Below are 27374 nucleotides of genomic sequence, written 5' to 3'. Positions count from 1 at the left end.
AGCTCAATATGACTCACCATCAGGGAAATGCAGATCAAAACCCCAATGAGATCTCACCTCACACCTGTTAGGCTATCAAGAAAAACACAAAAGATAAGAAATGCTCACAAGGATGTGGAGAAGAGGGAATACTTTACACTGTTACTGGGATTGTAAAGTGGTGCAACCACTATGCAAAACCGTATGGAGGTTCCTCAAAAATTAAAAAAAAAATAGAATTACTCTATGATCCAACAATTGTACCTCTGGGTATCTATCTGAAGGAAATGAAATCATTATCTCTTAGAGATGTGTGCACCCCATGTTTATGGGAAACAACCTAATTGTCCACTGACAGGTGAATAGATAAAACCACTGTTAGGAAATGCTGAACTCTGTTAAACATACATAAAGTTGAATAACTTTGGGAATCATAAATATATATAAAAATATATATTTATATATAATATATAAATATATATATTTAAGATATATATAATTCACAAAGTGTAATATTTCCTTCTATAAAGTGAACATAACTTTAGTACTAATTCTAAGAAAGAGAGAGTAAAAAAGAAAATCGTTGATAAATTAATTTGGAAAATCAAAGACAGTTCTCTAAATAAAATGATAACAAAGCAGAAGTAAATTAAAAGAAGATGACAACTAGTCCAGTATGATTTATTTCAGATTACAATGATGATCCACTATTAGGAGCTATCAAACTAACAGAAGAAAACTGTATCAGTTAAGAAAACACCATACCATTCCTTTAAAAATGTCCAGTAAAAAGTATAAGCACAGGAAGGACAAATTACGAAAAACCAATGACAAATATTATAGGACACAGTAAACTTATGTAGCTATTCACGTAATATCAGCAATAAAACAAGGACACCTACAGTAATTAATTAAAGCACCCGGTGTGCATGAGGAGGTCTAACATACACACCCACCCCTGTTTGTGAGAGCATAGACTGTCACCATCTTTTTCAAAAATCATGAAAAATAATGTTAGCAATTGTTGAATATGTGAATCCACATAAATTTTAACCCACATTTACACTTCTCAGAATCTTTCCTAAAAGACCAGGAGTGTTGGAGCAACTGGGTGGGCACAGTCAGTGAGGCACCAGACTCTCGGTTTCAGCTCAGGTCATGACCTCAGGGTTATGAGATCGAGCCCCATGTCCAGCTCTATGCTCAGCATGGAGTCTACTTGAGGATTCTCTCTCCCTTTCCCTCTGCCCCTCCCACTTGTGCTCACACTCTGTCTTTCTCTCTAAAACAAAATAAATGAATCTTTAAAAAATAAAGATAAAGAGTGCCAATAGATAAGGATTTAGGTAGACCATTATTTATAGGAGCAGAGAAATTGGAACAACATGTTTTCTGAAGGCAAAATTGTTGAATTCTTGCACATCCATTCAAAGAAATACTATGCAGCTGTGAAAATGAATACTGGTGTGTTTAAATCCAAACACGTGTCTATGATCTCCTGTGAAATGAAACAAAAGAAAAGACTGGGCAATGTGTGATAAAGATCCCTCTTGTCACAATCTGAATTTCAGCAAGAACTCCAAATGATTTGCAAGCACCTTGAATTTGAGAGCCCTGTTGTGTCTTAAAAATGTCATAGTCAATCAAATATAGAATTCTGACACAATCTTGTGTTGCAAAGCAAAAAAAATGGTGGTAATACTGCCTTGTGAGGGGAAAGATGAAAATAAGATTTTACAAGACGAATTTCCGCCCTCTTGGAAAACATCGTAAAATTCAGATTTTTTACACGTTAGTGAAATTAAACTGCACTTGTTTTTTTTCTTTTAGATCACCATCTTCTCAATAGTTGCTACAGATATAAATGAATATGGATTTCTAGGGTTATTTCTCTGCACTATATTAATACCACCTTTCTCACTGATTGGTTCTCTGTTCATTTTCTCTGAGGTGAGTAATTTCATGCCTGTCCTTAGGTCATGAAGTGTGTGGGCACTGAAGATAGCCTAGAATACTGCAAAAATGCTGGCGGAGTCCTTATCTACAAAATTTGAAGTCTCTGTCTTTGGAAAGATCGTTCTTTTACCAAAGGCAACAGTCCCGTTATTTAATAAGAAGCTCTGCCTTAGTTCATGAAGGTCAAAGGCAGCTTTGCAGTGGTGGAATTTAATAGTTCTCATGATAACCCTCTCTCCTGGGAGCAAATGACCCTACTGGGAGGCTAATGAGCTGTGCTTTTTCTGTTAATTTTGGACATACTGGTTTTAAGTTTCCTAAAGGGCATACAATAGGAAATGCCAAGTAGCCAGCAGGATGTATGAATCTGAAATCCTGCTTGTGGTTGCTCAACACGCATCAGCATATAAACGATATCTAAAGCCATGGCACTAGATAATATAACCTACAGAACAAGTATAGTTAGAATAAAAAGTGGCCTTGACTCCAAACTTTAAAGATTGGTAAAAAGAGTCAGCAAGTCAGGTTGAGGAGGAGACCATGAGGTAGGAGAAAAAGTGGGGGATGGTTGTGCACCAGCACCAGAATGTCTTCTCAGAAACTCTCCTTAAACACTTAAAGCATCTGTATGGGCAGATATGTTCCAGGTGGCAATAAAGACTATTTTAGGCAGGAGAGAGTGATTCAACCATCAAACAAGAGGTCTAGAAAGTTAATGACTGAGAAGAGACCACTGGATGGAGGCCACATGGAAGTTGTTGGTGATATTAACCAGATAGAATTCAAGGGAAAGGTGAACACCAAACCTAACTAGAGTGAGCTTAGTAGATACTGTGAGATGAGAAGGTAATGCAGGGGTAGAGACACCTATTTCTAGTTTTGCTGAAAAGAATAACAGAGATGGAAAAGTAGATGAATGAGGAGAATACATTTCTGTTTAAGAAGGGAGATAACATGCGTATAAGAGAGACATTTCTGATGAAAAGAGAGACATGAACTACCTAAGAAGTCTGACTCCTTGAATAGCTGAGGAAAAATAATATCCTATAGCACCCAAGCAGAGAGGTTGTTTTCCATCATAGCAGGAACATTCTATCTCTTTATCAAGACCATAGCTAGAGGCAAATAGTTTAGTGGCTTGGATGATAGTAAGATGCATGATTCTCTTCTGAGTGATCCTACTTTCTTATGGAAAGAGATGACGTTTTTAACTTAGAGTGAGGTGAACAGAGTGTTGGGATATTGAGGATAGAGGAAAGGATGTGAACAATTATTTCAGAAAGTAGGTCAGAAGAATTGACAGGCAGTGCTAAAAGATCCCTTACCCTACTTTCCAAGTGCAGTCAGCAAAGCTGATTGTTTTTCTTGTCATAGTCTCCTTCCCAGATACCGTTCAGGGCAGGTGGAGTTACATTCAATCAGGGTTAGTGCTTTGCCAAGGGAGTCTGACAAAGAAAAGGATAACAAAGCGGTGGATCCTTATAAGGAGGGATTGTAGCAACAGACCATGGATTCTAAGCAGAATGATGAAGTTAAGGAAATGAGGGCATTTATGGACAGTGAGACAGTGATGGGGTTGGTGGGTTGGAGGGTCACCAACTCCAAATTATGGAATAAGGAGAGTCGAGTGACAAAGCTAAAAAAATAAAATATGGTAGACAGGGCAAAGATCAGGGGACTTTAAGTTGATTTTGGGTGTAGTACAGTGTTCGGAAGCAAGTGACCAAGTCACGTAGGAGGATAAGATCATTTGAAATAATGTCAGGGTCCTGGCAAACCATTCAAGGAGAAGAACACAATCATCTTTTCTAGATGGCTATGAGAGAGATGGACAGTTATGATAGAGATTTACTAAGTCAGCTCACCATTGCTCAGAAAAAAGTCCTGGGAAATGAAGTCCAAGAAGCAAAATTGGCTCTTTAGTCTTTATTGACTAAGGAATGGGGGGATGTTTCAAAATGTTTTGTGAATCTGATGAGAATCATGCACTTATGTATTATGCATGGATATTATGTGTATTACGCATGTGTTGTAAATCTAATGAAAACCGTGCAGAATTGTAGGTGAAGAGCTTTGTCTGTAACATGAGTGATTGTCATGGTTATTCTTAAGAGTGGGTGGAGCAAAGGATGAGCTATGTAATGGTTCTTAGGGAAGGAGCACAGGTTTAGGGAGAAAGGCAGGTAAAAGTTAGAGGAAAGGGTTTGTCTTAAGATAAATCTTGCCTATGGCTTCAGTGGATCCTGCCAGCACACACAGTGAGGTTGGAAGTAGATTTTTACCTGATGCAAGAGAGAGAACACTGGCAAGGTCATTTAAAGGACATTAGTGCATCTTTTTTTGTTTTGTTTTGTTTTAATTTTTTTTTCAGCGTAACAGTATTCATTGTTTTTGCACAACACCCAGTGCTCCATGCAAAACGTGCCCTCCCTATTACCCACCACCTGTTCCCCCAACCTCCCACCCTGACCCTTCAAAACCCTCAGGTTGTTTTTCAGAGTCCATAGTCTCTTATGGTTCACCTCCCCTTCCAATTTTTTTTTTAATAAACATATAATGTATTTTTATCCCCAGGGGTACAGGTCTGTGAATCGCCAGGTTTACACACTTCACAGCACTCACCATAGCACATATCCTCCCCAATGTCCATAACCCCCTCCCCCTCTCCCAACCCCACCTCCCCCCAGCAACCCCCGGTTTGTTTTGTGAGATTAAGAGTCATTTATGGTTTGTCTCCCTCCCAATCCCATCTTGTTTCATTTATTCTTCTCCTATCTCCCTGACCCCCAATGTTGCTTCTCCATGTCCTCATATCAGGGAGATCATATGATAGTTGTCTTTCTCCGATTGACTTATTTCACTAAGCGTGATACCCTCTAGTTCCATCCACGTCATCGCAAATGGCAAGATTTCATTTCTTTTGATGGCTGCATGGTATTCCATTGTGTATACCTACCACCTCTTCTTTATCCATTCATCTGTTGATGGACATCTAGGTTCTTTCCATAGTTTGGCTATTGTAGACATTGCTGCTATAAACATTCGGGTACACGTGCCCCTTCGGATCACTGCATTTGTATCTTTAGGGTAAATACCCAGTAGTGCAATTGCTGGGTCATAGGGTAGCTCTATTTTCAACTTTTTGAGGAACCTCCATGCTGTTTTCCAGAGTGGTTGCACCAGCTTGCATTCCCACCAACAGTGGAGGAGGGTTCCCCTTTCTCCACATCCTCGCCAGCATCTGTCATTTCCTGACTTGTTAATTTTAGCCATTCTGACTGGTGTGAGGTGATATCTCATTGTGGTTTTGATTTGTATTTCCCTGATGCCGAGTGACGTGGAGCACTTTTTCATGTGTCTGTTGGCCATCTGGATGTCTTCTTTGCAGGACATTAGTGCATCTTATGTGAGATGAGATTCGAGAACAGATAAAGGTTCATCGAAACCTACCTTTCCTCATTTTACAGATTTCTCCTGACTCTGTGGATTACTTAGGGGCTTCAGAACATCAAATCGTGTTCCTGGCACTACTAATAGTAAGTATACATTTTCATTTAGATGTTCTTGCGAGAGGGGGACACATTTGTTTGCTTAGCATTAAGTTAAAAAGTTTAACTTTGGCACTTGAAAATGCAGTATTTTAGGCATCTGAAGCAACACACACACACACACACACACACACACACACACACACACTTTAAAATTTGGACCGCTATTTTTATAACAATCATTTGACATGGAGTTTAGAGCCCAAAATCTCAATGGTGTGATTAGTTTTGGTACCAGCTTACTACTGTCTTGTCTGTGTGGCTTCTCTGAAGAGCTAGCTCTGAGTTTCACTGGACATTAAAAAAATTGTCTTTCAAACTTGTCAAAATGTTATCAGATCTGTCTTTGTACATCCAGTCAAACTCCTTAAATAAATTCTAGTATTGAACTTGTCTTTTATGGTGATTTCTAACACTGATTGTTTCTTTCTCCCCTTAGCCGTACCTTCATTTTTGTATTTTCGTTTTTGTTCTCCGGTGTCTGGAAGTGAACTTTAGAAAGAAATCAATGAGAAAAGATCCTGTGTTCAGGTTGAGAAAATTCAAATACGATTTCATGTTTTATTTTAATATTAACTGTTTAAAAATATTTCAATATGTCTATGTTAATTAAGTAAAAATTACTGCATAGGATTGTTTTTTTAGGAATTGTGTAGTGTACAAAATTATTCTAATTCATGATACTTTAATGAGCTTACAATCTAGGGAGGGAAAACCCCATTAACACACATGAGACACTGAAAAATTAAGGAATACCATCATTTCACTGACATACTAAAAGAAAGTTATATACGAAAGATAAAATCTTTAAAATAATGGGTAAATATAGATAAACAATTGGTAAGTGTAGCCAGTCCAGGAAGGTAGAAAAAAGCAGAAGTTGATATAAATGCCACCTTCCTGTAGATTTGAGAAGACAGCTGGAAAGAACTTAAAGGTTTGTACTGGAAGAGAATGAAAAATTAAATTAAAGCTAAATTTTGGAGGGTTTTGGAATAGAGAAGCATAGGGAAGATTTTGCAAACTACAGAATGGGAAATCAAGACAGATATGTTTTGGAAACCTTGCCTAACTCCCAAAATATGAGCCCAGTTCAAGTGTAAAGTAGGTAGGAGGGCAGGAGGGTGACAATGTGACAGCAATACTTTAGGAGATCGGCAGACATCAGCCATTTGCAATGGCATGAAGAAGGGAGATAAGCATGAGCAGTAATCAGTGGTAGGGGTGATGAAGGAAAGAACTGGATGGGTAGCAGTCAGGAAGGAGTGATTCTGAAACATATCTCTAAGAAGTGACAGTGCTCACTTACTGTTGATTACGTGTCCTGGATTTTTCTGGGATGCATCTCGAATTCCAAATGTTTCAATCCACAGTTCTCTCAAAGTCTTCAGAATTCCAAAATACCTGTGCCAAAATTACGGTTCCTAGATACCTTTCTCACGCAACTGTGCCCCAAAATCTTTTGCCAGAGAGTGTGTCCTGTTTTATTTATTTATTTATTTTTAAAAAGTCACAACAGACGAGGAAAAGTAAAATAGGGGGAAAGCAAGAGTAGCATCATTTGACTCATTGATGGAAACCAGGCTGCTTGCAAGGCAGATGGCGCAGAGCCGAAAAATGGGGGTTATGTTGTTCTCGGAGTGAATCTATTCACATAATCGAGAGCAGTCTACAGCAAGCTTATTATTTTTGCTGCAAGTTTTTCAACTGGAGACCAGTTATTCTCACACTGTTTTGATTTTAGAATTTCCCCAAGAAGCAGTGGCATTTTTCCAAACCCAGAAGAACCCGAAGGAGAGGATGAAGATGTTCAGATAGAAAGAAGGAGAACCACAAATGCTAGGACCATTGCAGACTTTGATGAGGTAGAACAACGAGCAACGTCCATCTGAATATTTTGAAAAACACTTTGCGGTTCTTCTGTCCTTACACACAGAGCTCATTCCTTGACTTCACTGAATATGCGATGTCCCCAGAAATAGGGGAACAAGGGAATACACACCCATACCCACAGGCACAGACTTGTTAGTTCCTTTTTCAGGGTTGTAGTTTGGGTAAGAAAAGCTACATATTACAAAACCTAAGGAGTTTCATGGACTGTGTAAAGCTTATTGCAAGATGAGAGAGTCCATCTGAGATGTATGTGTGTTTGTGTGCATGTGTGCATGTGTGAGTGTGTGTCTGAACAGTCCTATTGGTTTGGTGGATGTCTCTGTTTCTGTTTTCTGAGAAAGGTCAAGCATAGACCACGCAATACAATACAAATATTATTTCCCTGCAGGAATATACATCGGGAGAGTTCACTAAAACATGGCAGTTTCTGGGGAAAGAACTTGTCTAAGTCATGATTCTGTACAGGGGAAAATGTGGTTGGAGGGTACGTGGTGCACTCACTCATTTGAAGGTAAGAATAAAGCCCCACTTTTATTTTCTTGTCTCTACAGAAACCCGTCATCATTGCTAGCTGTCTGCGGAAGGAATATACAGGCAAAAAGAAAAACTGCTTCGCTAAGAGGAAGAAAAAAGTTGCCATAAGAAATGTCTCTTTCTGTGTTAAAAAAGGTTGGAGACACTAGATTTAATGTTTAAAGCTATCTTGACATCCTGAGATGAGGTCTTTGGGAGGGAATAATAGTATCTGAATGGGGGCCATCTGTTTGTAATCATGAAAGGCAGCCTGTCCCCCGCAGGCACGTGCAGAACCCTCCTGCTTAAAAGCCTCAGTTATGATAACAATGTTTTCTCTTGGTCTGAGAAGACACTTCTGTCTGTTCTGTTGAAACAGGCAAACAAACAAAAAAAGAACAACTACCAGAAAAAAAAAAGGATGCAGTCTTTCTGCTAAGAAGGATGCTGTAGCTTTTGAAGGAGTATCGTTAATTTCACAACAGGGAATGCACCCAGGGCACCCAAGAGGAACTCACTGGGGCACAGGAGTGCAGTCTCTATTCTAAATAACATATTTTGGGGAAGTGTCTGTTAAATGCGACAGACTTGAGATCAAAATTTTTTTCCGTTCCAGCTCGGCATCTTAGTGGCTGGGTGATGGGCAAGTTATGTGTCCTCCTTACCCCTCAGTTTCTTTGCCTATAGAATGAAGCCGGTAACAACACCTAGGGGTGTGTGTGTGTGTGTGTGTGTGTGTGTGTGTGTGTGTGTGAAGAACAGATGAATTAATACATCCGTGCCCTCAACAGAGCCTGACACATAGCGAGCCCTCCAGGAGTATTTGCCTCTATGTTTATTGTAATTATTTGAAGTTATAATTCTAAGCATACCTGTTTCTTTCAGGTGAAGTTATAGGGCTCTTAGGACACAATGGAGCTGGCAAAAGTACAACTATTAAGATGATAACTGGAGACACAAATCCAACCGCAGGACAGGTCAGTAAACCACACAGAAATAGGGTCATTAACGCTGCCTTGAACAAGCTCTAACCTGTGAACATTGATGATAGTCTCAAAAATACATAAATGATCCTTTCTTATGAATCCATTGAGTTATGCATAGAATGAAGAGTATTCATTAAAAACTTCTCACCTTAATTCCAAAACTAGTCAGGTGCTGAAAAGCACTCCGTGTTATCGACACCATATGTTCCATTGGATGAAAAGTAGTGACATCAAAAGGAAATGTTTTGGTAAAAGTAAAGCTGAATACTAGCTTTATTCAGGTCAGGGATCTTTGTTTTTTTTGTTTGTTTGTTTGTTTACTTTTTATTTTTTGACTTATGGATCCTGAGAATTTGTTGAATTAAATTGCCACGATCTGGGATTTATTCAGAAAAGGGAGATCATAGATTGGTGGGGGGGTGGGGAGAAGGATTGTCTAAATTCCCAATCAAAAACTAGAATGGTATGGGAATGCCGCTTGGTGGTACGCTTAGGCCAAGTGGGATAAAATGAGGACAGACGTCCGCAGGGACCACAACACTGAGGAGGACTAGCTGCTGACGTTTGACGGAAGGTTGAGGGCAGAGGGAGAGGCCATGAAGAGAGGTTTTCTAGTGGTGTGGATTGCAACAGAAGTTTCCAAATTGTCTTTCCATTTCTGCTCTTGCCTCACATAGCAGACAGAACAGCCCATAAAAGATGCTGCTGATACCATGTCACTCTCCTGCTTATCATCCTTCAGTTAGAATTGATCCAAAACCTTTAGCATGGCCAAAAAAAAAAAGACCCCGTGAGAACTGGGCTCTGCTCACTCCTTGCTGACATTGGCCTTTAGTCATTGTCCTTCTGTAGGACCTGTGGGTTTATTTTTCCATTGGCTACAGTGTTTCTCCTTCGGCTTTGCACTTAGTTACCTCCTTCTTGTCACTTTGAAGTTCACCTCCCTGAAAGGACTTTCCTGACTCTACTCAAGGCAACATTGGCTTGGCCTTTTTTATTCTTTATCCCATTTATTGCCTTGAAAGCATTAAGCAGGGGCTACAATTCATCCCCATAGGTGTCTGGTTGTTTTTATTTTCCATTTCTCTCTCTAGAGTGAAAGCTCTGTGAGCCCACGTTAACTAGTTCTTTTCTCCATTGTATTTGGAAACGACAGCACAGCGTTGAGGTCCAGGGCTTGGATTCTGAAGGCAGAGTCCAGCTTTAACCCCCAGGTTTACCTTGTGTGACCTTCTGCAAATTTCTAAACTCTAAATCAGTTTCTAAAACTGATACCTGAGTCATGTAGGGTTTTTTCTAAGGATCACGTAATCCAAAACACATAAATGGCTTAGATCCTAGCACACAGTGAGCACTGGTACACATCACTTATTTATATTATTGTAAAGCACCGTGATCGGCTCATAAAAATAATAAATGCTATTTATTAGTATTTATTGGTTTCTATGTGCCGGACTAGTGCCAAGGACCTTTCATTTATTATCTGAGTTCAAGATTTCTTAAGCTTGGTGCTGGTAATATTTTGGGCTAGTCGTTTTTTGCATGTGTGGAGGACCGTCCTATGTGGCATACCTGGCCACTCGCCATGTGATCCTAGCAGCACCCAATGTACCGACCACAAACATCTCCAGACATTACCAAATGTCCTCTGGGAGGAAGATCGCCCCTGATTGAGAAGCGCTGCCATTTTTTTAAAAAAGATTTTATTTATTCATTTCACAGACAGAGATTACAAACAGACAGAGAGCCAGGCAGAGAGAGAAGGGGAAGCAGGATCCCCATCAAGCAGGGAGCCTGATGCGGGGCCTGATCCCAGGACCCTGGGATCATGACCTGAGCCAAAGGCAGAGACCTTAACCCACTGAGCCACCCAGGCGCCCCTAGAAGCCTTGCCATTTTTAATGCTCACGATAAACTTGTGCAACAGACCCTATAATTATAGCTCGTTTAAGTAGTAGGGTCTACTACTTTGAACGTTGGGATCAGTGAAGGAAGTCAAACAACGAAAACCAAGTAAGCCACCCTGAAGCCAACCAAGGTAACGGACTTGGAAATAAACTCTACAGAGGAATATGGCAATGTGGAATAGTTTCCTTTTATTATATTGAGGTTTTTTGTTTTGTTTTGTTTTTTACCATCTTTCTCCTACAGCTAAGTGATCACTTACTTACATTTGCATTCTTGGCAACCATGTGCATAAGAGGAGGACAGCACTGAATTTTGCACTCATGTGCCCATACACATGCATATACAATTTTGGACTGAATGTGAAAATAAACTTTTTGTGCAGGTGATTTTGAAAGGGAGCAGTGAGGGGGATTCCCTCGGTTTCCTGGGATATTGTCCTCAGGAGAACGTGCTGTGGCCCAGCTTGTCAGTGAGGGAACATCTGGAGGTCTTCGCCGCCATCAAAGGGTTGGAGAAAGGGGACGCCACAGTCACCATCACACGGTACATGGGCGGAGACACACCGGTCCTCTACTGGGGGGATGTGATAGGAATGATGTTCACAGAGAATTAAGGAAGAGAGATTCTAACCGATGGCGCCACACCTGTGGGAGAAGACTTAGCTATCAAAAAGCCAGTGGAGTGTTGTATTTTCACACGTTGAACCTGGAGAGAACGATTTTATTGATTATTCCTAATATGGAATATTAGTCCATATTAGTCATTGAAAAATATGAACTTGATCACTATAAAAAGCTCCTAAGGCATCCTAGGTGGTTTCAGTTGTATGACCATTCAGGATACTCTTTTTAAAAACGTCTCTAATTACTGTTTGTTCCGATTTGCCCAACCCCCACACACATTCCCCTTAGTGTGGGGTTAATGTGGATGGACCCACTGTGTCTCCTCTAGGTTGGCGGATGCACTCAAGCTGCAGGACCAGCTGAAGCAGCCCGTGAAGGCTTTATCCGAGGGAACAAAGAGGAAGGTAAGAGGGGGGCTCAGCGTTACTCTGCGCACCTCAGGTCGGTGCCAGACTCACTGTCACTCTCGTTGCAGCTCTGCTTTGCGCTGAGCATCCTGGGAAACCCATCGGTGGTGCTTCTGGACGAGCCCTCCACTAGCATGGACCCCGAGGGGCAGCAGCAAATGTGGTGAGGGGACATCATGAGTCATCCCAAGGGAATTTATGAGCCCTATAACAACTAATCTTTAAAACTGAGGTTTATAAGGCAGAAGACAACCCATTATCAGGAAATGCAATATTTAGGAGAGAAAACTCTGATGCCCTATCACAGTCAGTTTTTATTAGGAAGAAAAAGATAATTCTAACACCTTAATCCTCTTAAGAATCTTGTTTTCATGATAGATCTTTGGGATATGCATGGCCCATTTTTGTACTCAACCATGTCAATCTATTATTCAGTTTCAATTTCTTTTTTTTTTAAGATTTTATTTATTTGACAGACAGAGATCGCAAGTAGGCAGAGAGGCAGGCAGCGGGGGTGAGGGGGCAGGCTCCCTGCTGAGCAGAGAGCCCGATGCAGGACTCAATCCCAGGACCCTGAGATCACGACCTGAGCCAAAGGCAGAGGCTGAGCCCACTGAGCCACCCAGGTGCCCTCAGTTTCACTTTCTACAGCATCACCTGATACACAGTTCTTATGAGGAAAAAAAATCTCAAAGTCTTAGGACTATACAGAAATCTGCTGTTTTGTACTTTAGGGCTTATGTGAATTTTATCATGCTTCTAAATAAGTGTTCCTCATTTTCTTTCTCCCCACTGCTCTCTCAAACATATTCTTGGAACTCAGCATTTTTCTAAATGAACTCTTACCTAATATCATCTTCTACCTTCAGCCCCAGCCATGTTCTGAATTATATACTCTACCCAATATATACAATACCCAATAGTATTTACATGACTGCTCTCCCTCCAAAAATCCTTTCTTTGTCTAAGTCGAATTCACTAGTTGTTTCCTCTGTGCCTGTGAAAGGTGTTTCAGAGTCTTCTCATCTTATCTTGAGCATTCCCAGCAGCTAACATTGCCCCTGACCTCCTTTTAGGCAGGCGATCCGGGCCACCTTTAGGAACACAGAGAGGGGCGCCCTCTTGACCACCCACTACATGGCAGAGGCTGAGGCTGTGTGTGACCGCGTGGCCATCATGGTGTCTGGAAGGCTGAGGTGGGTGCCCATCTGAACCCACCCTTGGGCCCCCAGAGGGCCCTGAGCAAAGACATTGCATTGCACAGGGTTATCACTGGCAGGGGCTGGGGTGACTGGCTGCTCCTGCTCAGCACGGCCCTGGCCTCCTGGGGCTCAGAGGTGACCACAATCCATCTGTCTTCTCCTTCTCTTCCTTGACTTCATCCTCTTCCTACCTCCAGGTGTATTGGTTCCATACAACACCTGAAAAGCAAATTTGGCAAAGATTATCTGCTCGAGATGAAGGTGAAGAACTGCGCCCAGGTGGAGCCCCTCCACTGTGAAATTCTGAGAATTTTCCCCCAGGCTGCTCGGCAGGAAAGGTAAGGACAGGTGTTGGCTTGTTTCATCTTTTTGTTTTTTTATTATGACAAAGAGAAATAAAAGCTTTACTTGTTCATGCTATTGTTGTTAACTTTATGCTAATTGTGATTTAATTCATTAATTAGAGACTACCTCTAATTAATTGTGATTTTATTTATTGATTAATTATTAAAGAAAGGCCCAATTCTGAGGGAATTTCCTTCTGCAGAAGGGAAATAAGAGAGCCCAGTACTGATTGGGAAGCTGATTGTTGTAAGGGAATTCACATTCCTGGGGGCTCTGTCATGAGCCAGGTCCTAATGTGTGCATGGACCTAGGTCATCCAGAGCCTTTCTAGAGAGTAAAACCATCCCCATTAAATGCGACCTCTGGTCTAAAGCTGAGACCTGGTGCCAGGCATCAGTAAAAACTCAGTGAGTGGTGGTTCTTAGCATTATTATTATTATTATCTGTAATGGCCCTTGAGGTCGTTTCCATCATGCCAAATCCTAGCAGTGGAACCAGGAGCTGGTCTTAGTTCTTTGTACTTAAATGCTATTCTCTTCTCACAAAGGAAGAAGGATGATAAGTAATCCTGCCTCTTCCCTTCTTGGGGTACTGCTCATCTCCTCTGTCTCCCATTTCTCTTGAGAGTAAAAGGGAGCCTTACTGTGAGAGTCCCCTCCCGCTTCTGCTTGAGTAAAGTAACTTCTTGTTGATTAAAGAACATTCCCACTACCACTGTGTCCATGGGTCTGTAGACTCGTACATTGAAACAAATTGTTGGTGACATTGTTTCTGCTTTTTAGACATGCACCCATCCATGGTTGTCTTCTTGAAATGTGGGGCTCAGTCTCCCTCTCCTTTCCTCGCAGGTACTCCTCCCTGATGGTCTATAAGTTGCCCGTCAAGGATGTATGCCCCTTATCTCAAGCTTTCTTCAAATTAGAGATAGGTAAGAGTGATGGTTTGCAGATAGGACTCCAGGAAACTGAGAAATTCAAATCTTGCATAAAACCAGTGTAAGAGGTACATGGGCATGAAATTGCGCTGTTACACCAGAAATAAATTATTAAGACTTTAATCCGTGGTTCTCAAGCACGAGTGATTTGGTAATGTCTGTGGATATCTTTGGTTGTCACAAGTGGGGATGAAGTTGGGGAGTGTGACTGGTATCTTGCAGGTCAAGGCCAGGGGTGATGTTAAATATCCCACAGTGCACACAGGTCTGCTCCCTCCCACAGCAAAGAAGGATCAGACCAGAATGTCCTTAGTGCCAAGGTTGAGAAGTTGGGACCTAATTGAATGAGACTCTAGAAGGAAGAGATCATTGGCATTTGGGGCTGGAGTGTCCACAGATTCATTAAGAAAAAAAAAAAAGTCATTTGTTTTTGTCTATATGTACTCTTTGATAGTGTTTAATGTTGATTGGGTGGTCCATGTCTGTTGAGGTGGGCTAACCCATAACTCTTCTCTAGACTCTTGGATTATGATCTTTGTATTGTTGGGTCTGTTATCAAAGGAACAAGACTGAAGTGAAAGTTATGCAAAGCCTTATTCTATGCCAAGTATTAGAAGTTAGACTGACTGGCCAGAGGAACGAGGCTGAGACAAAGTGAAAGTTATGTAAAGCTTTATTCTATGCCAAGCATTAGAAGTCAGAAGGACCGGCCAGGGCCGCCTCCGAAGAGAACAACCCCCCCTTTGGTCTTACAGGTTAGTTTTATAGGACATAACCGCAGACCTCTACGTATGTGGCTTTGGCTGATTGGATGTCTCCTACCTGTGTGTTTTAGTAACGATTACCCGGAACCGATACTAGTAACTGCTGAGACGTTTATTAAACAATAAAATGGCCTTGTTTTAGGTATGTGTTTTAGCAACAGTTACCCGGAACCGGTACTAGTAACTGCTGAGGCATTTGTTAAACACAAAATGGCCACCGAGGCAACATGGAGTCACGATGGCTAAGTAGGCCCAGGCAGGCCCTGGGGGTTTAACAGGTTTTAATGTGGAATTGGCCCCAACAGTATACTGCATTGACGTATCAGTATACAAAGCTCTGATTTTGCCTATCACACCAGTGTATGAAATCTGGTAAAAAGCTGAACCCCCGGGGAGGGAGTCAAGATGGCGGAGAAGTAGCAGCCTGAGACTACATCAGGTAACAGGAGATCAGCTCGATAGCTTATCTAAACATTGCAAACACCTACAAATCCAACGGGAGAGCGAAGAGAAGAAGAACAGCAACTCTAGAAACAGAAAATCAACCACTTTCTGAAAGGTAGGACTGGCGGAGAAGTGAATCTAAAACGACGGGAAGATAGACCGCGGGGGGAGGGGCCGGCTCCCGGCAAGCGGCGGAGGAACGGAGCACAAAATCAGGACTTTTAAAAGTCTGTTCCACTGAGGGACATTGCTCCAGGGGCTAAACCGGGGTGAAGCCCACGCGGGGCCAGCGTGGCCCCAGGCCCCGCAAGGTCACAGAAGGATCGGGGGTGTCAGAGTGTCGGAGAGCTTGCAGGTATTAGAACGGAAAACCGGCTGCAGAGACAGAGCCGAGGACTGAACTCTCAGCTCGGGGTTACCTTGAACTGGTCGCGGGCTGGGTGAGCTCGGAGCGCGGCTAGAGGCTGGGGATATGGGAGTGATTGGGTGCTGTCCTCTGGGGGCGCACTGAGGAGTGGGGCCCCAGGCTCTCGGCTCCTCCGGGCCGGAGACTAGGAGGCCGCCATTTTCATTCCCGTCCTCCGGAACTCTACGGAAAGCGTTCAGGGAACAGAAGCTCCCAAAAGCGAACCCGAGCCGATTACTTAGTCCGGCCGCCGGTAAGGGCGGTGCAATCCCGCCTCGGGCAAAGACACTTGAGAATCACTACAACAGGCCCCTCCCCCAGAAGATCAACAAAATATCCAGCCAGGACGAAGTTCATCTATCAAGGAGAAAGCAGATTCAATTCCTAAGACAGCAGAGCAATTCCAGAGGAGGAGAAAGCAAAGCACGGAACTCATGGCTTTCTCCCCATGATTCTTTAGTCTTGCGGCTACTTCAATTTTTTTTTCTTTTTTCAATTTTTTTTTTCTTTTTTCAATTTTTTTTTCTTTTTTTCTTTTTTCTTCTTCTGCTAAATTTTTTTAAAACTTTTACCCTTTTCTTTTTTAACATTTTTTGACTAGTTCATCTAAATATATATATTTTTTCTTTCTTTTTTATATTTTTTTATTTGTTTTATTTTTTAAATTTTTTTCTTTTCTTTTTTTTTTTCTTTTTTTTCCTTTTTTTTTCAGAACCTGTTTTTTATCCCCTTTCTCCCCCCCACAATTTGGGGTCTCTTCTGATTTGGTTACAGTGCATTTTTCCGGGGTCTTTGCCACCCTATTAGTAGTTTATTTGCTCCTTCATATCCTCTTATCTGGACAAAATGACAAGGCGGAAAAAATCACCACAAACAAAAGAACAAGAGACAGTACCGAAGGCTAGGGACCTAATCAACACAGACATTGGTACTATGTCAGATCAAGAGTTCAGAATGACGATTCTGAACATTCTAGCTGGGCTCGAAAAAGGCATGGAAGATATTAGAGAAACCCTCTCTGGAGATATTAAAGCCCTTTCTGGAGAAATTAAAGAACTAAAATCTAACCAAGTTGAAATCAAAAAAGCTATTAATGAGGTGCAATCAAAAATGGAGGCTCTCACTGCTAGGATAAATGAGGCAGAAGAAAGAATTAGTGATATAGAAGACCAAATGACAGAGAATAAGGAAGCCGAGCAAAAGAGGGACAAACAGCTACTGGACCATGAGGGGAGAATTCGAGAGATAAGTGACACCATAAGACGAAACAACATTAGAATAATTGGGATTCCAGAAGAAGAAGAGACAGAGAGGGGAGCAGAAGGTCTATTGGAGAGAATCATTGGAGAGAATTTCCCTAATATGGCAAAGGGAACAAGCATCAAAATCCAGGAGATGCAGAGAACCCCCCTCAAAGTCAACAAGAATAGGTCCACACCCCGTCACCTAATAGTAAAATTGACAAGTCTTAGTGACAAAGAGAAAATCCTGAAAGCAGCCCGAGAAAAGAAGTCTGTAACATACAATGGTAAAAATATTAGATTGGAGGCAGACTTATCCACAGAGACCTGGCAGGCCAGGAAGAGCTGGCATGATATATTCAGAGCACTCAACGAGAAAAACATGCAGCCAAGAATACTCTATCCAGCTAGGCTATCATTGAAAATAGAAGGAGAGATCAAAATCTTCCAGGACAAACAAAAACTGAAAGAATTTGCAAACACCAAACCAGGTCTCCAGGAAATATTGAAAGGGGTCCTCTAAGCAAAGAGAGAGCCTAAAAGTAGTAGATCAGAAAGGTACAGAGACAATATACAGTAACAGTCACCTTACAGGCTAATAATGGCACTAAATTCATATCTCTCAATAGTTACCCTGAATGTTAATGGGCTAAATGCCCCAATCAAAAGACACAGGATATCAGAATGGATAAAAAAACAAAACCCATCAGTATGTTGCCTACAAGAAACTCATTTTAGACGCGAAGACACCTCCAGATTTAAAGTGAGGGGGTGGAAAACAATTTACCATGCTAATGGGCATCAGAAGAAAGCTGGGGTGGCAATCCTTATATCAGATCAATTAGATTTTAAGCCAAAGACTATAATAAGAGATGAGGAAGGACACTATATCCTACTCAAAGGGTCTGTCCAACAAGAAGATCTAACAATTTTAAATATCTATGCCCCTAACGTGGGAGCAGCCAACTATATCAACCAATTAATAACAAAATCAAAGAAACACATCAATAATAATACAATAATAGTAGGGGACTTTAACACTCCCCTCACTGAAATGGACAGATCATCCAAGCAAAAGATCAACAAGGAAATAAAGGCATTAAATGACACACTGGACCAGATGGACATCACAGATATATTCAGAACATTTCATCCCAAAGCAACAGAATACACATTCTTCTCTAGTGCACATGGAAACTTCTCCAGAATAGATCACATCCTGGGTCACAAATCAGGTCTCAACCGGTATCAAAAGATTAGGATTATTCCCTGCATATTTTCAGACCACAATGCTCTGATGCTAGAACTCAATCACAAGACGAAAGCTGGAAAGAACCCAAATACATGGAGACTAAACAGCATCCTTCTAAAGAATGAATGGGCTAACCAGGAAATTAAAGAAGAATTGAAAAAATTCATGGAAACAAATGATAATGAAAACACAACAGTTCAAAATCTGTGGGACACAGCAAAGGCAGTCCTGAGAGGAAAATATATAGCGGTACAAGCCTTTCTCAAGAAACAAGAAAGGTCTCAAGTACACAACCTAACCCTACGCGTAAAGGAGCTGGAGAAAGAACAAGAAAGAAACCCTAAACCCAGCAGGAGAAGAGAAATCATAAAGATCAGAGCAGAAATCAATGAAATAGAAACCAAAAAAACAATAGAAAAAATCAATGAAACTAGGAGCTGGTTCTTTGAAAGAATCAATAGGATTGATAAACCCCTGGCCAGACTCATCAAAAAGAAAAGAGAAAGGACCCAAATCAATAAAATCATGAATGAAAGAGGAGAGATCACAACTAACACCAAAGAAATACAGACAATTATAAGAACATACTATGAGCAACTCTACGCCAACAAATTGGACAATCTGGAAGAAATGGATGCATTCCTAGAGACATATAAACTACCACAACTGAACCAGGAAGAAATAGAAAACCTGAACAGGCCCATAACCAGTAAGGAGATTGAAACAGTCATCAAAAATCTCCAAACAAACAAAAGCCCAGGGCCAGACGGCTTCCCAGGGGAATTCTACCAAACATTTAAAGAAGAACTCATTCCTATTCTCCTGAAACTGTACCAAAAAATAGAAATGGAAGGAAAACTTACAAACTCATTTTATGAGGCCAGCATCACCTTGATCCCAAAACCAGACAAGGATCCCACCAAAAAAGAGAACTACAGACCAATATCCTTGATGAACACAGACGCAAAAATTCTCGCCAAAATACTAGCCAATAGGATTCAACAGTACATTAAAAGGATTATTCACCACGATCAAGTGGGATTTATTCCAGGGCTGCAGGGTTGGTTCAACATCCGCAAATCAATCAATGTGATAGAACACATTAATAAAAGAAAGAACAAGAACCATATGATATTCTCAATAGATGCTGAAAAAGCATTTGACAAAGTACAGCATCCCTTCCTGATCAAAACTCTTCAAAGTGTAGGGATAGAGGGCACATACCTCAATATCATCAAAGCCATCTATGAAAAACCCACCGCAAATATCATTCTCAATGGAGAAAAACTGAAAGCTTTTCCATTAAGGTCAGGAACACGGCAGGGATGTCCATTATCACCACTGCTATTCAACATAGTATTAGAAGTCCTAGCCTCAGCAATCAGACAACAAAAAGAAATTAAAGGCATCCAAATTGGTAAAGAAGAAGTCAAACTATCACTCTTCGCAGATGATATGATACTATATGTGGAAAACCCAAAAGACTCCACTCCAAAACTGCTAGAACTTGTACAGGAATTCAGTAAAGTGTCAGGATATAAAATCAATGCACAGAAATCAGTTGCATTTCTGTACACCAACAACAAGACTGAAGAAAGAGAAATTAAGGAGTCAATCCCATTCACAATTGTACCCAAAACTATAAGATACCTAGGAATAAACCTAACCAAAGAGACTAAGAATCTATACACAGAAAATTATAAAGTACTCATGAAAGAAATTGAGGAAGACACAAAAAAATGGAAAAATGTTCCATGCTCCTGGATTGGAAGAATAAATATTGTGAAAATGTCTATGCTACCTAAAGCAATCTACACATTTAATGCAATCCCTATCAAAATACCATCCATTTTTTTCAAAGAAATGGAACAAATAATCCTAAAATTTATATGGAACCAGAAAAGACCTCGAATAGCCAAAGGAATATTGAAGAACAAAGCCAAAGTTGGTGGCATCACAATTCCGGACTTCAAGCTCTATTACAAAGCTGTCATCATCAAGACAGCATGGTACTGGCACAAAAACAGACACATAGATCAGTGGAACAGAATAGAGAGCCCAGAAATCGACCCTCAACTCTATGGCCAACTCATCTTCGACAAAGCAGGAAAGAATGTCCAATGGAAAAAAGACAGCCTCTTCAATAAATGGTGCTGGGAAAATTGGACAGCCACATGCAGAAAAATGAAATTGGACCACTTCCTTACACCACACACGAAAATAGACTCCAAATGGATGAAGGACCTCAATGTGAGAAAGGAATCCATCAAAATCCTTGAGGAGAATGCAGGCAGCAACCTCTTCGACCTCAGCCGCAGCAACATCTTCCTAGGAACAACGGCAAAGGCAAGGGAAGCAAGGGCAAAAATGAACTATTGGGATTTCATCAAGATCAAAAGCTTTTGCACAGCAAAGGAAACAGTTAACAAAACCAAAAGACAGCTGACAGAATGGGAGAAGATATTTGCAAACGACATATCAGATAAAGGGCTAGTATCCAAAATCTATAAGGAACTTAGCAAACTCAACACCCAAAGAACAAACAATCCAATCAAGAAATGGGCAGAGGACATGAACAGACATTTCTGCAAAGAAGACATCCAGATGGCCAACAGACACATGAAAAAGTGCTCCACGTCACTCGGCATCAGGGAAATACAAATCAAAACCACAATGAGATATCACCTCACACCAGTCAGAATGGCTAAAATTAACAAGTCAGGAAATGACAGATGCTGGCGAGGATGTGGAGAAAGGGGAACCCTCCTCCACTGTTGGTGGGAATGCAAGCTGGTCCAACCACTCTGGAAAACAGCATGGAGGTTCCTCAAAAAGTTGAAAATAGAACTACCCTATGACCCAGCAATTGCACTACTGGGTATTTACCCTAAAGATACAAACATAGTGATCCGAAGGGGCACGTGTACCCGAATGTTTATAGCAGCAATGTCTACAATAGCCAGACTATGGAAAGAACCTAGATGTCCATCAACAGATGAATGGATAAAGAAGATGTGGTATATATACACAATGGAATACTATGCAGCCATCAAAAGAAATGAAATCTTGCCATTTGCGACGACGTGGATGGAACTAGAGCGTATCATGCTTAGTGAAATAAGTCAATCGGAGAAAGACAACTATCATATGATCTCCCTGATATGAGGACATGGAGAAGCAACATGGGGGGGGTCGGGGGATAGGAGAAGAATAAATGAAACAAGATGGGATTGGGAGGGAGACAAACCATAAATGACTCTTAATCTCACAAAACAAACTGGGGGTTGCTGGGGGGAGGTGGGATTGGGAGAGGGGGAGCGGGCTATGGACATTGGGGAGGGGAGGCGAACCATAAGAGACTATGGACTCTGAAAAACAACCTGAGGGTTTTGAAGGGTCAGGGGTGGGAGGTTGGGGGAACAGGTGGTGGGTAATGGGGAGGGCATGTTTTGCATGGAGCACTGGGTGTTGTGCAAAAAGAATGAATACTGTTACGCTGAAAAAATAAATAAAATGGAAAAAAAAAAAAAAAAAGCTGAACCCCCATCCCTCTTTTTTTTTTTTTTTTTTTTTTTTTTTTTTTTTTTTAAGTAGGCTCCACACCCAGAGTGGAGCCCAACACAGGAGTTGAACTTATGACCCTGAGATCAAGACGGAGGCTGAAATCAAGAGTCCGACCCTCCACCAGCTGAGCTACCCAGGCACCCTCTCCCTCTCTTCTTGATCTGTGCTTTCTTACTTGTCACCTGTCAGTCTTTAGAAGCCCCAGACATTCTAGTTCTTAAAGAAGTGTTTCTCCTTGACACAAATTTATGATTGCCCCTGATAACTTTTCTTTTTTACTTCCTCCTCCTGCTGATCTCCTTTGCTCCAGGGTCCATGTAACCATTTTCTCCATTCTGGCCTAGTGATCAATTTTGCATCATTCCTGTGGGAAAGATTCCCACAACCAACTCAGATCAATATGAAGTGTTTTATGACCAATTAGGAGCAGGGAGGGAGGTATTCCAGAAAGGGCTGTGTCTCTAGAGTACAGGGAGCCTTTTCTTCAGAGCCTTCTAATGTTTCTGCTTTTGAAACACGGCTGAATGAGGTAGGCCCCGTAGTGTGCGAGCACAGTGCATGCCCCATGACAATTCCTGGGTCCTGCTACATTGACTCATTCTCCTGTAGCATTAGATCACTTTGGGGCATTGCAAATTGCAACCGAACTCCACCCTCGTGAGCCCACTCCAGGTCAGCATTGCCTAATGCTTGGAGACTTGAAAGTAGGGAGATGGGTGGGTTGGCTTTCTCTCCTTCTTATCTTATTTCCTCCTCTGCTCATCTGCTGATGTTTTGAGCCTTTTTGGTGTGGAGTGTAAGGGGAGGGAAGGAGAGATAGTATGACAGCTTGATTTGCTCATTAGAGCTGGACTATAGCATGAGGGCTTCCTGTGCAGAGAGGAGTTCCTTGAAGATTCCCTCTCCCCTCCCATCTGGAACCTCTGATGAAAGCTTCTACTCTGAGGTGGGAGATGCCTTCTCCTCTTGGTCTCTTAGTCTCTTGCAGCCCCAGGGCCACTTCTTGGAATTCCCTTCCCTTTCCAAGAGATCTCTTAGAGGACCTCCCATTGGATGCAGAGGCTTGGCCTCTCCAAACTCTGAAAGTACAGGGCCATCACCATGCACAATTGTTTATGTGTTCCCAGACTTGAGGCAAGGACCCAATCCCATGTTCCCAGGTTGTGGGTCAATCCCACCACATCCTCTGTCCAACGAGAGGAGAAAGGAAATGGCACAGCAATGTGACAACTGCCCACAAGAAACCTTTGGTTTCTTTATTATTTTCTTCTCAGTTCATTATTTTCTTCCCTGTATGCATCTACACGTTTGGGGATCTTATTCATAATCCACACTGTTAGCAGATGGTCAAACTAGGATAATTCGACAGCTTTGGGGTTCGGCAGGGACCATTTGCCAAGGGACAAGGCACTGTGTGATGACCCCAGGCTAGACACAGCAGAAGTGTTGATGTTCTCAGGTCCAAAGGGACTAAGAAAGGAAGCGGTGTCTGGAACCCAGGAGTAGAATCATGTAGAATTTGTGATCTTGTGAGAAGCGGTGACTTTCAGTCAAGGGGCAAAGTTGATGTCAGGAAGGGAGTGAAGGAATAATGGCTTTGACCTCCCCTCACCCCTCTCCCTTCTCATGAGCTACCACTGGTGGAAACCACCAGGAAAAAACCTCTTTCTTAAGTCAGTCAGTGGAGCAAAGAGCAGAGTAGAGAGGGTGAAGGCAGACATCGTGGGGCACATGGTAACGTTCTAGTGCAGAGGGAACATCTCTCCACTCAGCCTGCATAGGTGGTCTGGGCTCTCTCACCTGGTTTTCCAGTCTGGTGTGCCCCTGCCCAGACTCTAAGATAATGACAGAGCATTTCTGTCCTGTTACAAGAACACAGGGTGAATTTGCCTTTCCATATTTAACATGTGTGCTGCCCAAGCAAGCCCATGTCTCAGACAGATCTAATCCGAGAGTATTTATTACCTTATCTTTCGTGTTTAAAATCCATTTATATGTAGATTTTGTGCATAACTTGGTAAAACTCTCCAAATTAAAAAATAGATGAAATCCTAATGTCCGTCTGTCCTTCTGCAGTTAAACAGAGCTTTGACCTGGAGGAGTACAGCCTCTCCCAGTCCACCCTGGAGCAGGTGGGTTGGTGTGAGTGACTCTGTCTCATCCGTGCACCATAAAGGGACACCGTGTGCATATGCCTTGCACTTACTCAGCGACAGAAGGCAGTGTGACATCTCTCTCTCTTCATTTCTTGTCCATCTCAGGTTTTCCTGGAGCTCTCAAAGGAGCAGGAGATGGATGACTTTGATGAAGAACTTGACCCTTCGGTAAAGTGGAAGCTCCTCCCACAGGAAGACTCTTGAAGTCCCAAATACCCTATTTTTTAAAAATCTTATGCCTCTTTTTAAATATAGTATTTTATATCATTAATATATCTTATCTCAGATATGATACAAAATGCTTTTGAAATTCATGTCACCATTTTTCTCAATAACATGACGTCTACCAGGACTAAGGAGAAAAGTCAGTGAGAATAGTCTTGAAACTGACCATGGGGGCCTCTGTGCCAGCAGCTAAACCCCACATGTCATAGGGAAGTAAATTAAAAATGCGTTTGTTACAGAATGTTTGGGCTTCTCAAAATGATACAGAGATTGCTTTATTTTCTTTGTTTGAACCTCAAAATATTGAATATTTTCTTATCCTTTTGAATGAAGTATGTAAGGACAAAGTAAGACCTAATTGTGATTTAGGGGAGAGAGAGGCAGTGATTGCAGAAAAACATAGTATTTGCCTTTTTTTATATATATAAGTTTTTATTTAAATTCCAGTTAGTTAACATACAGTGTAATATTAACTTCAGCTGTACAATACAGTGACACAGCACTTTCATACAACATGCACCGCTCATCCCAACAAGTATTTGCTTTCTGTAATTCAGCGTTCTTTGGTTCTTTTTTTTTTCAGCTTATTCATAATACATGGATTTTCCTTTTCTGTCATTTTTCACATTTTATATTGTACAGTCTATATTCTGTCTGTTGTGACTGTCAGAGAATTTGAAAACCTGTTAAAATAAGTAATTTCAGTAAGAATTTGAATAGTTAAGTTGATGGAAGTTTAAAAATGACGTATCTCACAATTTTGAAACATATTTCTGATTCGATAGGTTTTCTTATGATGCAAGGGTCTAGCAGATCTTAATTTCTCATGTTTATGTATCTTATGACTTCTTTAACTGGTGACCCTCTAAACACCTTAAAATCTGTGCAATACACTTGTATATTCTTATTTAGATAAGTTTTTTGTTGTTCTTGCTACTGTTGTTGTTGTTAGCTCTTATGGACTGAATTGTGTTCTCCCGAAATTCATAGGTTAAAGCCCCGAAGTCCAATGTGGTTGCATTTGGAGATAGGGCCTTTAAGGAGTCAGAGGTTCAGTGAGGTCAGAAGATTGGGGCCTTAATCCAATAGCACTGGTATCTTTACAAGAAGGGGACGAGATCCCCTATCTCTGTGCGCTCACGGGGAAAAGATCCCATGAGGACACAGCGAGCTGGCTACCCACAAGCCAGGAAGAGAGACATCACCAGAAACCAAGTCTTCTGACACCTGGCCTGGGAGTCACCATTTGGAGATGAGTTGTCTACAGAGCTCCGGGACCATGCAGGACCGAGTCATGAAACACACAGCTATGCACACTGCAACACAAAATCAAAAAACTGAACCCCCTACAAAAAGCTATGGCTTTGAGCTACTGAGGTTACAGAGACCATGGGGTTGTTTGTTACAACAGACAGTCAATGTTGCATTAACTAACTCACATCATGCCAGGAAATGGGTGGGGACAAAACCCTGGAGTATTTCTTGATGGAATTGCCAAAGACTATTCTAAGCTGCCTGTTCCCAGTCCTTGCCTGAAATCAACTCTACAAGCGTGACCCTTCCTTCACTTTCAACCCATTTGTGCCACACCATCCTCAAAGCATAGGCAAACAACAGTAACTTCCAACCCAAGACAGGATGCCTCTGGGTGAGTCTACCCTTCTTTGTATTGTGGAAATCCAAGAAGGGATAACCTGAGGTATACAAAGTTATACTGAGTGAATGCTTGGAGTATTTGAAGTCAAAAGTAAGAATAAGTTATTCCAAGGGATTATTAAATGAAAACATCGCAGTGATTATGAATAAGTAATTTTAATGACAGTGGGTTTATTTTTTTCATCCTAGATGTGGTTTTCTCAAGAACGGCACTGTTGATGTTTTGTGCCAGATAATTCTTTGTTGGGAGAGGGAGAAAGGAGAGGCTATCCTGTGTATTGTAGAATATTCAATGGCAATTCTGATCCATACCCACGAGGTGCCAGTAGCAATTGCCACCTGAGTGTGACAATCAAAAATGTCTCCATATATTGTCTATATGTCCTTAAATCAACTGCTTGGTAATTATATGATCTTGGAGCAAAGTAAAAAATGAATTAAAGACAGTGGGTCTTGTTCCTTTGGAGGTTTTGGCATCTTGCATTAAATACTCTGGACTAAACTGTAAAAATTGTTCATTTCGAAGAAATCTAGAAAACTTGAAGTAAAAATGGTCAATAGCACATTTTAACATTTGCAGGCACCGGAGTAACTTCTGTCTGAAGTTCACGTCTCCTTGAACTCTTTAAAGAGAGCACAAGCCTCAGGAATGTGTTGCACGAGGGTCTGTGAATGATCTCCGTGAGGAAAAATGAAGAACCATGCAAACTGTTGTGTCCCAAAGCAGTGGGACCTCTGAAAAAGCAAGTGTGGCAAAGAGCATTGAAAGCTAAATGAGGCAGTTTTTTTTCCAGGTGCCTGGAAAAAAATATATTAATGATAATAGAAAGATTAGTAGAAGTCTCAGTATGTGACTGGCTCAGTTGGTTAAGAATCTGACTCTTGATTTTGGTTCAGGTCATGGTTTCAGGATCATGAGATTGAGTCCCACATCAGGATCCATACTCTGTGTGGAGTCTGCTTGAGATTCTCTCTCTCCTTCTCCCTCTGTCCTTCCCCCCAACTCACATGCTCTCCCTCTCCCTCTCTAAAATAAATAAATCTTCAAAAAAAAAAAAAGTGTGGAAGGAATATACAAAGGGATTCATAATACAAATAAAAAGCCTGAAAATGAGAGGGAAACAGAAAAAAAAATCCATGAAAAAAGAAAGAACTTAAGTAAATGGTGTTGTGACAATTATTATATTGATATTAATATTGATTATAATTATATTGATAAATATAAAAGAAAAAAATAGATCTCCACCTTGTGCCTCACACACACAAAAAAAACAAAATGCAGGTGAATTCAAGAGAAAATGTGACAAAACTACAGAATGGTTGGAAGGAAATATAGAAAAATATATTTTGACTTCCAAAAAAGAAAGTGTTC

The 27374-nt window shown here is 41.2% G+C and overlaps 1 protein-coding gene across 5 annotated transcripts in view; it reads left to right on the top strand.

The window, feature by feature from the left end:
- ABCA9 (ATP binding cassette subfamily A member 9) overlaps window positions 1-25776 on the top strand; it is a 70979-nt gene extending 45203 nt beyond the window's left edge. For 4 of the 5 annotated variants that reach the window (XM_045985943.1, XM_045985945.1, XM_045985946.1 and 1 more), the window contains 14 exons: window positions 1810-1929; window positions 5403-5471; window positions 5923-6014; window positions 7228-7348; window positions 7928-8045; window positions 8775-8866; window positions 11166-11326; window positions 11735-11810; window positions 11882-11976; window positions 12890-13009; window positions 13213-13353; window positions 14209-14288; window positions 24042-24097; window positions 24227-25776. In XM_045985943.1, the coding sequence (XP_045841899.1) occupies window positions 1810-1929; window positions 5403-5471; window positions 5923-6014; window positions 7228-7348; window positions 7928-8045; window positions 8775-8866; window positions 11166-11326; window positions 11735-11810; window positions 11882-11976; window positions 12890-13009; window positions 13213-13353; window positions 14209-14288; window positions 24042-24097; window positions 24227-24325 (1440 nt within the window). In that variant the 3' untranslated portion in view covers window positions 24326-25776. The other variant, XM_045985947.1, reaches the window with a different exon arrangement.
- Window positions 25777-27374: the final 1598 nt, after the last annotated feature.

Source organism: Meles meles, chromosome 18 (assembly GCF_922984935.1).
Source record: "Meles meles chromosome 18, mMelMel3.1 paternal haplotype, whole genome shotgun sequence".
In the NCBI taxonomy this organism is placed as follows: domain Eukaryota; kingdom Metazoa; phylum Chordata; class Mammalia; order Carnivora; family Mustelidae; genus Meles; species Meles meles.
The sequence above is the reverse complement of the archived record's forward strand: the minus strand, read 5'-3'. Positions and strand labels throughout refer to the sequence as shown.